Source organism: Rhipicephalus microplus, unplaced genomic scaffold (genome assembly GCF_043290135.1).
Source record: "Rhipicephalus microplus isolate Deutch F79 unplaced genomic scaffold, USDA_Rmic scaffold_48, whole genome shotgun sequence".
Classification (NCBI taxonomy): domain Eukaryota; kingdom Metazoa; phylum Arthropoda; class Arachnida; order Ixodida; family Ixodidae; genus Rhipicephalus; species Rhipicephalus microplus.
The window spans coordinates 2365262-2382500 of NW_027464621.1; the positions used below are offsets into that span (position 1 = coordinate 2365262).

General features: G+C 45.9%; 3 protein-coding genes across 8 annotated transcripts in view; all 3 read right to left on the minus strand.

Moving 5' to 3' along the window:
* Window positions 1-3181: 3181 nt before the first annotated feature.
* On the minus strand, window positions 3182-3565 carry LOC142788214 (uncharacterized). The gene has a single exon (XM_075884790.1). The coding sequence runs from the start codon at window positions 3563-3565 to the stop codon at window positions 3182-3184; it is 384 nt and encodes a 127-aa protein (XP_075740905.1).
* A 15-nt stretch (window positions 3566-3580) lies between these two features.
* On the minus strand, window positions 3581-4048 carry LOC142788215 (uncharacterized). The gene has a single exon (XM_075884791.1). The coding sequence runs from the start codon at window positions 4046-4048 to the stop codon at window positions 3581-3583; it is 468 nt and encodes a 155-aa protein (XP_075740906.1).
* Window positions 4049-8635: 4587 nt separating this feature from the next.
* Window positions 8636-17239, minus strand: part of LOC119159362 (uncharacterized) — a 12854-nt gene continuing 4250 nt past the window's right edge. Inside the window, exons 2-6 of one of the 6 annotated variants that reach the window (XM_037412097.2) lie at window positions 15727-15857; window positions 10743-10819; window positions 10165-10253; window positions 10024-10104; window positions 8636-8840 (exon numbers count right to left, since the gene is read on the minus strand). In XM_037412097.2, coding sequence (XP_037267994.2) covers window positions 8769-8840; window positions 10024-10104; window positions 10165-10253; window positions 10743-10819; window positions 15727-15857 — 450 coding nt within the window. In that variant the 3' untranslated portion in view covers window positions 8636-8768. Of the gene's footprint in view, window positions 8841-10023; window positions 10105-10160; window positions 10254-10742; window positions 10820-10941; window positions 13855-15726; window positions 15858-17239 lie in introns of those variants that run through there. The other 5 variants (XM_037412096.2, XM_037412098.2, XR_012889283.1 and 2 more) reach the window with 5 other exon arrangements.

Sequence of the window (17239 nt, forward strand, 5' to 3'; positions counted from 1 at the left end):
CCTGAGGGACTCCTGAGGTGACGTTGACGTAACTCGATTTTTCGCCAATAATAACAACACACTGGCTGTGCTCGGATAAGAAATTTTGAATCCCTTTGATAACATCTCTATGTATACCTATTTGCCGTAGTTTGTAAATAAGAAGTGACTGCGTAACCGTGTGAAAGCTTTTCGAAAATCTAAAAACAAACAATCTATCTGGCCCTCAGCATCAATTTCACTCCCTAAATCGTAATAGAATTCTACAAGTTGTGTAGTGCAGGACAAGCCCTTGCAGAAACCATGCTGTACTTTAATTAGGATATTGTTCTCGGTGTACTTTAATTAGGATATTGTTACGTGAAGGTACACGCAAAACTAGGCGTTTGAAGATATATTTACACAGCGCCAACACGCAAGTCAAGATGGAAAACAAGTGCTGTGCCCTACATCAAGATCACGTCGTCTTTCTCCGTGCCCATCTAACCGCTTTTGTGGGACATTGTCTCATAACATGACCACCGGGCGCTGAAGCACCATCTCGGTGCTTTCTATGATGTTGCCGAATGGTAAAGCTTAAGGTGAGATACATGAGCAATGTCTGTAGGCAGTGAAGGGGAGGAGGGGGAATACTCAAGCGGGGCTATCTCGTAGGTCACATCTGTCACCTGGCGCAATACGCGGTATGGTCCCGAGTAGCGGGAAAGCAGTTTTTCGGAAAATCTAACGCGGCTAGTCAGAGTCCACAATAGCACAAGAGAACCCGGAGTAAAGGAAACTTGGCAATGATGGGAGTTGTAGCACTGCCGGTGCTGATCTTGTGATGCTAAGAGGCGCTGGCGGGCAACTTCTTGTGCTTTTCGAGCTCTGGTGATTTCTCCGCGCCTATCTAACCGCTTTTGTGGAACATTGTCTTATAACAATATGTTCCATTGATTTGCATACAATACATGTCAGGGAGACGGGCCTATAATTCTGGACATCTTTTTTCGAACCCCCTTTATGAATTGGCATAACGTGGGCTACCTTCCAGTCGTAAGGCAATTGTCAAGCACGAAGCGACTGCGTAAAGATAACGAAAAGGTAAAGGGAGGCGGTCGCAGCGCAGTGCTTTAACACGCGAGGTGAAATACCATCAGGGCTAACTGCCTTGGTTTCGTCCAATTGCTCCAATAACTTTTTGACACCGGACACGCCGAGTTCCACCTGCGTCATAGGCGGCACATTGCTAGCAGCTGTTATAGTGTCTGGTTTCGCTGGAAGAAATACTGAATGAAAAAAGTCATTTAGATATGTTGCCTGTTTTTTGTCATTCGTGATGATTTGGTTATTGCAAATGATTTCTGGAATGCCCAGATCACTTGATCTGCACCCATTTAAATATTTCCAAAAAACCTCAGGATTGGTTTTCAACTTTTCAATAAGTCCCTTGAAATAATTTTCATTTGTGATCTTAGTAGTGAGCTTGTAATCAAGCGTTATTTGTGCCAATCTCTCATAATGAGCCTTGCTCTTTGTTTTCTTAAACTTCACAAAAATCACTTTTCTTGTATAATTTGATAATGGATGATGTTACCCAAGGTTTTTTTCGTTTTTTAAGCTTTGAAAAATGTACGTGCGGTACATGTTCGTTCACAAGCTCACCCAATTTCACTTTAAATGTATTTCACAGTTCATGAATGTTACAATCATCCGCTAAGCATTCAAACGTTGGTAGGTATTGAAGCAGTTTTTGGTCACAACATGACACTATGTTTGCTGTAGCCCACGAGAGATAATTAGAGGCCCTTCATTATCGATCAGTTTCGGTTCCAAAATGATGATAGGTGGCAGTTTCCTTTGAATCGGGTGGTCACAGATAGTGTGATCTAGCCGGCAAAAAAAGAGGAAAAAAGAAAAAAAAACGAGATATAGGAAGTCTCAGAACAGACTGCGGGGCGCACACTTGTCACATAAGTCTTTTTGCACTCTAGAAGTGCCGTGTCTGTCCAGTCATTCCTTATTGCACCGCAGCCCTCCACCACATTTGTAGACGAGCTTTTGTTGTCGACACGGCAGTGGCGTTGTGATCTTCTGCTGCAAATCCGAGCGCTTGTGGAAGAGTGGTGCCCTCTGCTGGCTGTCGAGAAAGACAGGCACAATCCAGAATCAAGTGTTCAGCCGTCTCGCTCATTTCAGCGCAGCAGCAACAGATGGCAGCTTGGACCTGCGGGTCGTGATCGAAGCGACGGCGGTAGGTGAGCGCACGCAACGCTCCTGCACGCACTTCAAACTGCCTCACTATTGTCGTAGAGCTTTTTCCTGCCTGGTTAAGCATGCTATGGTTCAGCCTTGTGTTGACCATACATCCACAGGGTGGACTTAAGCGCACTCCTGATCGCAACTGGCCGCTTTCCACCTCTCGAACTTGAGTGCGCACCGAACGTGGTGTGAGGCACTTGGGCGAGCCACTGTCCGTTTCGCCGCAGAAGCCGAATTTTCCGCGCAGCCGGTGAACTCTATTCGACCACTGGGTCTAAATACCTTTGAGTGCGAGGTACCGAAAGATGCGCCTCGCCCACCGCGAGTCGCTCAGACGCCGGAGGGGGGCGTCAAACGCTATTTTGCTGCACGCCTCCCTGACTTCGAACAATGACCAGCCGATATCTCCCTGGACTGCCTCCGTGACCACTCTTCCATGACAGCCGAGGGCCATCCGGCCCACCTCTTTCTGTCCATGCTTTAGCCATTCGCGGGTGCTCGTCGATAAACACAGGACAGCGTTCGCAAACGTCAGGCAAGGCACATGTACTGCCTTCCATAGCTCGTGTACCATCGCATACCGATTGAAACCCCATAGGCAGCACTTCCCTAGGGTGCCGATCACTTTTTGTGACGACTGCCTCATCTTGGCCTCGTGGATGGCATAGCACTCTCCATTGCAAAGTGTCACTCCGAGGTATCGGTACTCGGTGCTGCAAGGGATCAGCTTGCCATTCGGTAGCACCAGCTCGCGTACGTTCGCTGGCCCAGAAAAACGCAGCACCACCGATTTTTTTCGCCTTGAACGTCAGTTTCAATGACGCCAGGTGGTTGGCGGATATGTCTATGAGGTTCTGTAGCTGACCGATGTTTTCCGCTAAGAGCACCAGGCCATCCCGGTAGTGTCCAGACCTGTGGCGACCCGGCATGCTAGAACCGTAGTGCAAAGCCAAGGCCCGATTCAATGAGGCCCTGTTCTAGCCCCGCAGTACAGTAGCGGGGAGATCAGACACCCTTGTTTCAGACCTCGGCGAACCGACACTGGATCCGTACTGGTCTGACCAAAAGTCGCAATCACTATGCTGTTGTTGTAGAGACGCTGGAGGAGGTCGACCCACGTTGACGGCATGTCGATATTCTGTATGTGGCTGAGCAGTAGATCGTGTGGAATGCTATCGTACGCTTTCGCCACATCCAAAAAGCAGGCCACCAGACTCCGAGACTCCTTTCTTGCAATCTCAATGAACTGTGTGAGGACAAACAGGTTGTCGCCCAGGCGGCGTCGTTCCCTGAAGCCGTTTTGTAGCTCAGGGAGGAGCCCATTCGCCTCTACCCATCCCTTCATCCAGCGTTTCAGCACCTAGGCAAATACCCTGTACATAATGCTGGTTAATGTGATGGGTCTGTGGTCGCTGAGGAAGCTGGCATCTCCTCCTGGTTTCGGCACCAGACACACACGACTTTGTAGCCAGTCTGCCGGTATCGGGTCCGCTTGAATGATGCCTGTGTAGATCGTCGCTAGGTGTTCCCAGACTCGTTCGCCAAGGCACTTCACGAGCCCTACCGTAATGCCATCCAAGCCCTTTGCTGTCTTGGAGCTAATTTTGGAAACAGCGCGATTGATGGCCAGTCGTGTCACTTTCCATAGGCTGTCTTTGGGATTGGCGGTCCTGCGTGCTGTGGGAGAAGTGGGCGAGTCATGGGGTCGAGTGCTATCGTATACCCCTCGAACGTGGACGGTGAGATGACGCGCAATATCCTCCATTTTTTCTCTTGTGTTCTCGCCCCAAAGTTCATGCATGGGCACTTTGCGGTCGAGCGATGCCATGCATCACCAGAACTTGCCCATGCGATTTCTCCCGACTGTCATCAGCGACTGCAGAATTCGTTGATTGCTCACCGTGATTTTTTGCTGAACAATCTGTTGCATCTCCCTTTTGCAGTTGATGTAATAGACCCAGCTCTGTTAAGTTTCTGTGGGACCAAAGAATTTGACAGCTCGCCGGTGAGTTCTGTTTGCAGCCCTTCGTGCTTCAAGAGCCCTCTTCACTTCATTGTCCCACCAGGTCTTGTGCCGTCGCCCTTTCCCACTTTAGGGAGGACCTCATGCTTTTGCTTGATGGGACAGAGGTTCGAGATATATTCGTCATACGTGACCAGAGGTGAATGAACTGCTTTTTTCAAATTGTTGCACAACAGCCTTGTACGCAGTCGCCGGCAGGTATTTTCGGGTGTTCTCGACTGGCGCTGTATGGCTACATTGTCGTAATGCGGACATTGAGAACGATATCTTTAGGCGATTATGGTTGCTCCTAAGCCTGTGGTCGCCAGCCTCGTCGACATGTGTCTGAGATGTATGCATGGATAGTTTACATGACATCAGGACATAGTTGATGGTAGACTTGCTGTTCCTCGTGCACCATGTAAAAACATCACATTCACTGCGCAAGTTGGCCACCTTGAGGGATAAACCTTCGTTCAATTGTAGCATGAGTGACCCCTTTGCGCCCTGGTGTCCATTGAGAGGCTATATGTGACCATTGAAGTCCCCCAACAGGAGCACCTCTCTCCCTGTTCCCCAGCGTGCCACATCGTCTCTGATGCACTCTAATATTTGACAATTGGCGTCATCCAGTCTTTGAGTCACACCTAAGTAGACAACCCCGACAATAACGGGGATGTTCAGGATTTCACCGGCGATCCACTTGTGTTCTTGGCAGTTCCCTGGTAGCCGTGTCCATGTCGAACTGCTTCACCATAGCACACCCACACTTCCCCTTTTCGATCTCCGACAGATCGGTTATTGCCAGCCCATTGCCAGTCAAGGTGTGTAGGCGGCTCTTCCAGGTCCCGGAGATGGGTTTCTGCAACTGCAAACAGGCTAATGTCCTCGGCTGTTATAGTCCTGTACAGCTCTTCCCATTTTCGGTGCTTCCTTGCCCTATGGAGATTGGGGAACCCCACGTTGGCTCCAGGTACCCGCGGGCGACAGTGAGGGTGGTGTTTGCGCCTCAATGGGGCATCTGCATGGCAAGCATCAGGTGGTGCTCGACCAGCTCCCCGACTGAGTGGTACATGGTGGGTGGGACAAGTTGGGTGCTCTACGGGAGTACCACTGAAGGGTGTATCCAGGGTGGCGGGGCTGTCATCCCTTGTTGTGGCGGTAATAGTGGTAGTGCAACTGTCGCCACCTAGCGTGCGCTGGGTGCAACTGTTGCCACTTAGCGTGTGCAGATCTTGACAACGTCAGCACGCAGAACTGTGACACACTTCCGCACGGTCCGCATCAAGAATTATTTTCTAATAAGAAACGGGACTGCAATGTCACCAAACAAAACTTTCTAAGCGTGCGCCATGGCCACGCACTTGCAACCAGCCGCCGAGAAATATAAACTGCGGGAAGAAACGCGGCAAAAGAAAAATGGCGGCTATGACCTCATCAGAACTTTTGTTGACTGCAGCGTGGTGACAGGAGGGAAGTAGGGATTCCCTAAAGGGTCCTCTTCGAGGGTGTCAATGGCACAATTGAGTCGAGGGCTCACAAACTTAATAATTCTTTTAAAATACCTTCCCAGCTACATTCGCTGTTGATATTTTACAGACGATACACGAATGTTCCTGGGAACCGACCCCACAGGTTATCTCGACCGCTAATTTTTGTGACAGTGCCCCTTTGATAGTGCACCTATCTGTACATTCTAACTTTCTTGGAGCCAAAAACAAAAACTCGCCCTTTCACTAAACGTCTTCACATTGTAAAACGCGTCATGTGTAGTACATGGTCAAATGCAATACCCTCATGCGCATGGGAAACATCACTTAGTTTTGTCATTAGTGAGCACTGGGAGGGCCAAATGTGGTCGTTGTGAATGACAAAATGTTTTTAACCAATGTTACGAGCTTTGGTAGCTTTCTAGGAAATTCTGGGTTTTGTATGTGACATAACCCTATGTTAACGTGATAGCGTTTACAAGCTCGTTTCGCAGAAATTCAGGCGTCAGTGTTGGCCCGGGCATCGTCGGGTGTGAGCAGAAGTACATTTTGTGTGTGACCAAAAATCAAGAAAGGTGCAAATAAAATTAGTAAAAATTTTTGGGTCCGAGCGAGGATCGAACTCAGGCCATTTGCGAAGCAAGCCGGTGTTTTATCACACAGTCACATGCCTGCTTGGAAATAGTTAAAATAACTTCATGTAAAAAATTTAATAGTCAAAATTACTTCCTCTTCTTGGAAATGCGGTAACCTTCATCCTTTACAAACACATGTGTCCTGTATACAGGCTTCACACTACATGTAAAATTGCAGTAATATCGTGTGCTACAAGCATTTGAGCCGGCCACACATGGTTTAAAGCATGCTATCCATTACAAAGAATGCAGCAACCATGTGCAAAAGCTTCACTGGAACCAGCTACTATCTCCTTTACCGATTACATTGTAGTAATCCACAATTTAAACATCTTGAGTAAGATCATATAAAAAGTATACACTAAGTGGTCAAAGTACGCACAAGGGACAGGCGTTCAACTCCTAATGGCAAAGCTTAAGGTTCCCCCAATTTATTTGCATCTTTAATAAATATGCTTTTTGTTAGCAATCCTTGTGTCTTTCACTGGCTTCTCCAGTGTTGCTCCAGCCAGTTTATGATTTCGAGCAGGTTTGGAGCAGGAAAAACTGAATTCAGGATCACTTGGAGCACAACATGTCAAAAATTTCAGTGATTATTCCTATTAGTGTGCATACTGAAAATCCTGCTGCAATGTAAATAAGGAGACAAGGCTAACGACCAGAGCGCAGCCATTAATCACGAAAAAGTGTCATATTTTGGCTTCACTGCACAGCACAAGATGTGCGTTGAATTGAAGCGCTGGTTACGAGGTAAGCGTGGCACTTACGGTGTTTACGAATGACAGGTGTCGTAAGGTCACTTCAAAAAGAAAAAAAAAATCCTAACCAGAAAATCAGCAGTCATACAATCAAAGAAAGACGACAGAGAAAACTTGTTACTGATTAGAACATGCTGTTTCAAATTGCATGCATAGATAGTGCTTGCAATATTCACCACAACTCGCTGAAGGTGTTGCTCTATTGTACTTAATAATTTTCGGAGGCCTGAGCACCAGGTAAAATTCTCTTTTCACTTTTAACAATGTTTGGTTGAGCACTTCTGGTTTTCCAAATATTTAGAAAAGGTCTCCTAAAATTAATACTGGTACAACATGAACTCATACAAAGAAAGCGAGATCAGCGATCAAATGAAGTCCCCATGCTTCTCACACGGTAGCGGAGTAACTCATAGAGGACAACTCATAGAGGTCCTCTGACCACACCCAAATTCGTGTGGCGGCTGTACGAAATTTACTGTGTTTTCCAGCAATGCAGCGATATTTTCGCATTTTCATTGTAATTTGACCTTGTTTCAAGAACTGCAACAAACATCTTCACACGAACGCGTATACGTATGTTTGTGCACATGTGTGTGCGCGCGTGTGTCCACAACTGCTAAAGAGCATACGTTTATAAAAAAAGTGTTTATTCGTCTACACTTAAAACGTCGACAAATAAACAGGTCTGCGAGGTATGCTGCATTCGGTTTTGTACAGAGCACGAGTTTGTATCTGCAGTTGTAAGGGTGCTTTTACTTGCTTGCATTTTACGCACAACATGCATTGTTATGTATATATATATATATATGTATATATATATATATATATATATATATATATATATATATATATATATATATATATATATATATATATATATATATATATATATATATATATATATATTTAGTGTGAGCGCGACAAGCGAATGACTCTTTATTCTCTTTGTAATCATCATCACCTGTACCTCTTCATCTAGAAATGTCATCACCGGCGTGATTGAGCTCGAGCCTGGCCGAATAAACCGGTTCCTCACAATATATATATATATATATATTGAAATACAACGGTGCAGCTGACGCTTTATTCAAGCAACAGCAAGATGGCGCCGATGATGAAGAGGAACGGGGTGAAGACTGATGATGGTTATTGATAGATGAGGAAGATGACGTACAATGAATTCTCACAATATATATATATATATATATATATATATATATATATATATATATATAGTGATTTTACCACATTAAACCTTACAATTTATTTCTAGGTATACGTTTTTATGGATTGTACACCACTCTGTATATCCAAGTGTTTGCACAGTATTTCATCCACATTGTAATTTGTGTAGGACACGAACCTCGTAACACGGCCAACGCGCAGCTTTCAGTTCTTGTCCAAGCGTCCATTTCAACCACCCAGCCGACAAGTTCACCCTTCGTTTTAGTAAATGAATTAATGCTAAACATTTATTCATAGATTCATCAATTGATTGATTGATTGACGACTTATAAACTTGGACGTCTGTTGAGATAGTTGCCACATTACCAGCATTTATTACGTCGAAGTGCTCAGTACGTCCCACTTTTAATGCTTTTGTTCGCGTATGTATTCTAGAATGGTGTGCATTTTTCTACAGTGGTGATATCATTTTTCTTCATTACGGCCATGGCCTCCTCCATGTACTTGGGATCCAGCACAGGCGTTCTAGAACCGATGCCGTACACAGGTACTAGAAGGGGTAGGGGAGATGGAGAAAGAGAGAGCAACAGTTTAATTAACTTGCACTACTATATATAGTGAGGCTGGAAATCATGAGGCAGAAAAAATCCCTAATATTAATCGTTTGTTTTCAGCCAGAAAATAATGTTATTCAATAAATAGTGGCAGTGACTTTTCTAAAGGTAGAACAAAATTGTGGAAAATCTGCCATTCGCGATGCCATTGCCCGATGCTATTTTGGTTAGTGCATATCGCACCTCACTTGTTTAACGAGGTATACAATTGGGCCACATGCAGTTAAGTTCTACGAGAAAGCTTGTTCTTGGCGTTCATTGACATCGAATGTTTCTCTCAAGTTATTCTAAGCTGCCTCCGGGTATATCTTGTATAGCACTAAAAGCATAGGCTTGAGCACGGGGGGATGCCCTGCCGCGGTGGTCTGGTGCCTAAGGAACTCGGCTGCTGACCTGCAGATCGCGAGATTGAATCCCATCTGCGGCAGCTGCACTTTCAATGGAGGCGAAAATTCTGTAGGCCCATGTGCTCAGATTTGAGTGCACGTTAAAGAAATCCAGGTGGTTGAAGTTTCTGAGCCCTCCACAACGGCGTCTCTGATGATAATATGGTGGTTTTGGGACGTTATACCTCACATATGATATCGAGCACGGGGTGGGGGGGGGGGGGGGCGTGTATTCGTTTTATATCAGGAGCGTAACCAAAGGGTGGCACACCGGGCAAGTGCCCGAAATTTTTCCGCCATGGCACAGAGAGCAAAAAATGGCCACTTCAAGCCCTCCCCCCCCCTCCCCCCCCAAAAATTCTGTCTACGCGCCTGATTTAGATGACTCAAAGACACACCCATCCCCCCACCCACCCCCTCGCCCCCGCTACCCAAGCGCACGCCTATGAGTTCTTATGAACTTCAGTGCCTTTCTCAGCTTTTGTGACTGATATCCTAACTGTACAATTCAGAATAGAAATCTTCTCCCGCCGTCACTAAGTAATCGAAATAGCTCTTAGCATTGCTTAATGTGTTTCCCACTGCGAGACTGAGTTTCATTCGCAGCCTTCTTTTCTTTATCGCGACATCAATGATATGGACACTCCAAACATATTTTCGATGTCGCCGTAATGTTCCATGCATATATGTCAATTATTGCTTTATCTATAATGAGCTAGCTTCAGCGCCTCACTGTTTCCGAAGACGTAGCCGAAGCAGACATTCCAGTTCTTGTAGTCGGACCCCAAAAACCGCACTGCAACTTTCTGGCCGTCTGAAACAAATGTAAATGCATTTTTCAGTTATTCGGCACTGAGGATAGTGTCTCACATACGGCGGCATTTCGAACAGTGGTCCTCAAGCGGAGTCCACGGACCTCAGGGGTCCGTAAAGCCATTTTCGGGGTGTTCCACAAAACCCAGCCTGAACAACAACAACAACAACAACAACAACAACAACAACAACAGAACTCGTGTTTTGGAGGCACGTTATGTCGCACACTATACGTCCCCTGACAGTTCTGATAAGCTTCCCTGCATAACAGTGTGCAATGCGGCAGAGCCAAACTAAGTTTACCTCTTTCAAAAGATTGTTATTTTGTTGGCCCCTATTTTGCAATGCAAGTTCTAGAGCAAAATTTCAGACTTGAGTTATTGAAGAGCAAACATAGCTAGAAATATTTTGAATGTGATTGTGTATGCACAATGAACAAATGGGAGAGACGCTGCTGAGACCGAACTGGCGTAGCAACATTCTGTGCCAGGAAGAAATTGAGGGCACCTATTTTACGGTGCGTGTCGTGTCCCTCATGACACTTTTTCTTACTGCGCGGGGTTCCTCGACACTTCCACTGGTCCACGTGGTGTGCCCGAAACATCCACAACTGAAAACCACCAACAACCGCAGGCTCACCTTTATCCGCGAAAAAGAACTGGGCCGGGTGGTCGGAATCTTCCACCACGCGAAATGCATTCTTTACTACCGCATTCCTGCAAACAACACCAACGTATTAAGGTTGACACGTAGTTAATTTGTTTCGAACAGTCTATAGTCACATATCGGCTTAGTGACGAACTATGATAAATAGAAAAGAATATTGGCCCGAATCTACATGTTACACTATAAATGTCGTCGAAATCTTGCGTCTGGAGAGAGTGAACAAAACGTTTATCTGATGTTCTGCGCAAAAAAAAAAAAAAAATCGGTGAATGGTATTTTGGAGGCGCTGCATTAGAGTGCCTCGGGCGTGTAACGGAACCGAACAAGCGCATCTAGATGATGATGATGATGATGATTAAAGGCCTCCCTTTTGAATCGGGGTGACGGCATGCGCCATCTAGCCTACCTTAATAGTTCGAGTTTAAATTCTGTCCCTCAACTCGGATGTCTTTTTAATTTAGCCCAGCCGCTACTCTTGGCTGGGATGTTATTTTATCGACTTCTCTGCTTTTCCTCCACCAATACTCCAGCCGCTGCTTAGTAATACCTACTGCTGACCAGTTAATGCTTCCATCAACCGCGAAGCCCAGCGCCTCAGGAAGTGTGACCTTCCCCCCATTTCTATCCGGCTGAATCTTTTGACATTCCATGACTATGTGGTCGATTGTTTCTTTATTTATGCCACATCCAACACATGTCTCATCCTGTGACGAATATTTGCTCCTGTAAGTTAGAGTTCTCAAGCAGCCAGCCCGCGCCTCAAAGAGCAACGCACTACCTTTATTGTTGTCATAAAAGTTCTCTTTCCGGATCTCTTGTTTGCTTGCCTTGTAGATTCCCAGCGATCCCTTCTTTTCCATCCTCTCTTTCCACATGAGCGTCTCTGTTTCCCTCACTTGCTTTTTAACTGGCCCCCTTTGCTTATTTGCCGCGGTCAAGTTATATTTAGTCGCCAGCTTTCGCGTCCTCTTCCGCCATTTGGTGTCCACACTTTTCAGGTACAGGTATCTGTGCACTCTGGCTGCCCAGTTCTTCTCATCTAAATGTCTAAGTCGCTCCTCAAACCGTATTTTACTTTGTGCTTCCCTCGCCTCAAATGAAGCCCAACCCATATCGCCTTGTACAGCCTCGTTTGTAGTCTTACTGTGAGCTCCCAGAGCTAACCTGCCGACTGCCTTTTGGTTAATCTCCAGCCCCGACAGGATATCTGACTTTAAGCATAATACGGCATTAGAGAACGTGAGCGCCGGCACCATTACCCCTTTCCAGATGCCTCGTACTACCTCGTACTTATTGTGTCCCCAAAGTGCTCTATGTTTCATTACTGCTGCATTCCGTCTCCCTTTCAGTCTGAGGTGTTCTTCATGAGCATTCAGGTAGTCTTTTCCTTCATTAAGCCAGATCCCCAAGTATTTGTACTTATTTACTAATGGTATGGCTTCCTGTTGTATCCTTATTGGTGCTACATGAGCTTCCTCGTTGAACACCATGACTCCAGATTTCTGTGGGTTAAAATGTAGGCCTAGGTACGTTGCCTCATCACCACAAATGTCAGCCAGTTTTTGAAGTTCTTCCGCATTATCCGCCAGCAGCACTATATCGTCTGCGTACATCAATCCCGGAATCCGTTGCTCCACTAACACTCCATTGCTTCGGTGTGACAAATCAAAGCCCAATCCACTCTCCTCTAGTCGTCTTTCCATTCCTCTAATGTACAGTGTGAACAACAATGGCGAAAGAGGGCACCCCTGTTTTAAACCTCTTCGAATGTACACGGGCTCTGTGTATGTACGCCCTTCCCATGTAATGTGTGCCTTGTTACCCTCATATATTTCCCTTAGCAGCCCTACAAATTCCGACCCAATCCCCTCCTCTTCCAGTATATGCCACAGCAATCCCCTGTCCACGTTGTCATAGGCACCCTTTATGTCCAGAAACAGTAGCCATGTTGGTCTGCCCTGTGCTGCCGAAATTTCGATGGTCTGGGTTATGACGAAAAGATTGTCTTCCAAGCGTCGACCCGGCCTAAATCCATTTTGCAGTTCCCCTAAAATACCGTTACTTTCAACCCACTTCAACAACTCGGCTTTGATGGCTTGTATAGCTAATCTATAGAGCACTGACGTGACTGTAATCGGCCTGTAAGAGCTCGCCTTGTCCCTTTCTCCCTTGCCTTTGTAGATCAAACTCATTCTACTTTCGCGCCAGTGCGTAGGAATCCTCTTGGATTTTATAGCGCGCTCGATGGCTCCATACAAGTGCGCCTGTCCCGCTGGTCCCAAATGGTTGATAATCTCTATCGGGATTCCATCCGGTCCTGTTGCCGTACTTTTGGGAACACTGTGTTCTGCCTTCTTCCAGTCCAAAAATTCGATGTTAAATTTTTCATCTGCCACTCTTTTATTTTCCACCTGGGTCCAGTTAGCCGACCTCTCGCGTGCTTGGCCGAAAGTCTTTCCGATGACTCCATGTAGGTATTCTAATGCGCTGTCCCCCAGGAGAACGTTGCCGTCCCCGTCCTGCATCTGAGTCTGCATCTCTTTAGTCGTCGTTCCCAATGCTTTTAAATGGTTCCAGAGTTTTCTGGGGGCGCTCTTATCCTTCTTACGTATGTCTGATACCCATTTCTCACTCGCAGCTTTAATCTTCGCTTGTACTAGTTTCTGCACCTCAAATTTCTTTTCCCGGTACCGGCTCCACCGTAACTGCACCTCATCATCCTGATATCCCATTTGCTTTGCTTTTCTGTGCAGTCTAGAGGCCCGTCGTCGCTCTTCAATAGCCAGTTTAATTTCCTTGTCCCACCAGCTTCGTGGTTTCCGTTTACCCCTCCAGCGGTTTTTTTTCCTTACTTTGTTTATTTCCTTTTGTATACAACTAACAACCTCGTCATATTCCCACACCTTTGTTGGCTGTGCTTCTAATTCTCTTTCGATGCTATTGACGATGTCTGCTATCTGCTTTTCGCTTACTTTCGGGAGCCCAACCTCCTGTGTTTTCTTCCTAGCCCCCCCACTGTCAAATTTCAGGATTATACGCCTGTGGTCGCTGCCCAGACTGTTTTCTCCTTCTTCATCTATCGTCATTTGGTTCAAACAGGCACGTTAGGCACAAGCGCCATCTAGCAGTCATCTTCGAAAACGAAGGCGTGCGCGACCACGGAGAAAAACAGTCACGGAGGTGATAAGTTGTAGAATGCAAAGCGACGGGCAGGTGCCACCACCGTGCCGTCGTAGCAAAGCGTTGGAAACACCTTCTTGAGCATCGCGTTGCACTGTCAGTGCAGCGCGTTAAACGCTACAGTCCTTAGGATTACTTGTGTGTGCCTCTTCAAGTATGAAGGCATACATGCAAAACATAGACGTGTTCTTATGGCACCTCAGATATGCGCAATATTTGCTTTTTTTTTTTAATTGACAATCGCACAAGTATGAACGCTAAACCTTGAGCAATATTGGTGGGCGCTGCGGATGGGGTTGTCCGTTTGGTGCCGTTTGAAATATCGTTAGGGCAGACAAACAGACAAATGTACAGACAGACAGACCAAAATTTTTTTGTCGAAGGTCCCCAAGAAAGACTATCGTCTTAAAAAAAAGTTGAGAGAGCGCGCACTCGCCGTGGCAAGACTCAAGGAAGAGTTGAGTTGGTCGGCCACTCAAATCTTGCTTTTACTTATACTTTTTCCTCTTTTTTTTTCAATTTCTCTCTGTTTTCGCTATTGATTTTTATCACGCTCTTTCTGCTTCTTTCTGTTTCTCACTGCCTGTTTTCCCCCTCCTTCCCTCTCTGTGTTTCTCGTCTCCCCCTCCCCCCCCTCTCTTTATTTCTTGCTTCCTCTATCTAGTTTTCTTTCGCTCTCTCTATTTCTATCACTCTCATTCTTCTCCTCCCTTACAAATTTCTGTTTCTCTGTGGTTTTCCACCCTTTGTCTGTCTGATTTTTCCTATTTCATAATCTCTGTCTATTTCTTTCTGTCTTTCTACATTTGTATGTATTTATTTCCCCCATTGCAGTCTACTTTCTTTCTCTATGTATTTCTCTCTCCTTCTCTTCCCCTCTCTTCGAACTCGTTCTCTGGCCCATTCAAGTTATCGCATGCCACGCCGGGCAAATTGTCCCACTCTTTCTGAGAGCCAAGCAGCAGCGCAAGAAGAGGGCGAAGAGAGCGTGTTCCGGCCGAGTTTTGCGCTCACGATGACGATTTTCTAGAAGACCGATGGAAGTTCCTCCCCGCGGATAAATTTGATTTCGTTTTTATTCGGTATAGTGAAGCTTCCCGATTCCCGTGGCGCATACCCGACAGAGTTTTTTTTTTCTTGTCTTTTTTTGTTGTTGTTCGTCAGACCTAGAACGATTCGCAACACAGATCAGCTGTTAAAAAAAAAAGCACGCGAGCCCGACCAGAGCTTTAACCTCAATACGCTTAGCAGAGCCACAAACAATCTTGTCATTTTCTTTCATTATTTTTTGTTGCGTCATTTATTAGGGCTTGTTATACGTTCGCGCTTAAGTGGACGGCAGTATCAAATAGCACCGGATCGACTATTCGCAAGATTTCTTTCATTTCTAGACGTTGCCTCTAATCGGATAGATAGATAGATAGATAGATAGATAGATAAGATAGATAGATAGATGGATGGATAGATAAGATAGATAGATAGATAGATAGATAGATGGATGGATAGATAGATAGATAGATAGATAGATAGATAGATAGATAGATAGATAGATAGATAGATAGATAGATAGATAGATAGACTTTATCATGTAAGATAGTTGAAGCTGTTCATGTGCTTTGACTTTTGAAAGTGTGCTTGCTTTCGTGCTAACAGCGTCTAACCATGTGACTGTCTCGCGATGCAAGACTTGTGTGTACTGCTACAAAACTATAAATGCCCGGATATTTTTGTACCCTTGTCATAAATAACATTTCGAGAACGGTAGGTGTATACTCACGACTTGTCCCTGTAGTTGAGCACCACCTCATAAATCCTGCCGTTCTCGTGTTTTACTTCGTACTTGGTGCAGGACGCCGAGTCGTTGTAGAGAGCGCCGGTCCTTCCGACAGTGTACCAAACGCCCTCCACCTTTGCAAGCGGAAACACAACATAGAGTCAACCACAGCTAATGGTGCTTATTTACGCGACTGCCATTGGTGAATAGCGCACAGAAGCGACTTCTCCCCTAAATTTTTTGACGCTTTGAAAACCATTTCAAAAATTGACTCACGTCATTTCCGTCACGGAGGTGACGTCATGAAAGCGCACGTGGATATGCGTCAGAATTAAACGTAGCGGAATAGAACGGGAAACCAAACAGGGCTGCCAAAAACGTCATGAACACGGACCAAGATGCTCGTTGGAAGTGTGACAGTGTGTCAATCAACGGGGGTCAATCCACGTCGAAGGCTGTCTTATGTTGGCGCAATACCTGTACACACTGTACTGCATACAAAAGCCAGTATTTTTTTTGGGGGGGGGGGGGGGGAAAGACGCCTAGTTGTTCGAAAGCAAGTCTTTCCGTGGTAAAAAGGGGGAAAAAAGTTGCCCGGTAATATGACCGCCTGGACAAATTTCAGAGGGGGGGGGGGGGGGGGGGGGCTCTTGGCTCCTTTTTGCCAATACGTGCCTGTTGTATGGTGTGGTACAGAAACACCTTATTTGGGTCCGTAGGGGCGTGAACTAGCACGTAGTGGGCCGCTCCCACGTCGGGACAGATGGGGCCAACCTGTCCGCCAGGTCGTGATCCCGTTGAGCTGCCCATGGCTGCGTCCTTAAATCCGTACTGCGTAGCGCAGCATCACACCTGCTGCGCTACTGCCTGCTCTACTAACACTATTTATGTAAGTTACATAAAGTACACTTTTATGGAGACAGCACTCTCGTGTTATGAGCTATTCTCGTAAAGAAGGAATCAACCAACATTTTGCAAATTTAGTACGTACGGGGGAGGTGGGGTAAAAAGTTACTACGCCATGCTCCCATACCAGAATACATTGGAATATGGCCTGGCAACTTTTTACGAGCTCTGTACGTACTTTTTATACACAGAGTGACCCAAGTACAGATTTTAAACATGCGTCGATCACCTTGAAAAAAATAGCGATTGTGCGTCGACGCACTGTACGAAGACGCGACCAAATGCATGTTGCCGACTAATGCATGTAGCAAGTCACACTATTTCTGGTATTAGGCTTAACTGCCTAATTAGGTATTTAAATGGGAAACAACGCCGTGGAGAACAGGCGCCGTTGTTGCCCATATAATTCTAGTACGCTGCAGCACGATAATTCTAGTACACAATAATTCTAGTACGCTACAGCACGATGGGCAGTACAGCCGTCAGCACTGTTAACACGGACAGTCCGACAAGTGGCCTCTTCTCGCTTCGACTGACTTCAGCGCCGCGTTGGACGCGGTATGTTCGTTGCAACTCACAATAGATGGAGCGCACGTCGCTTTGGAAAGTA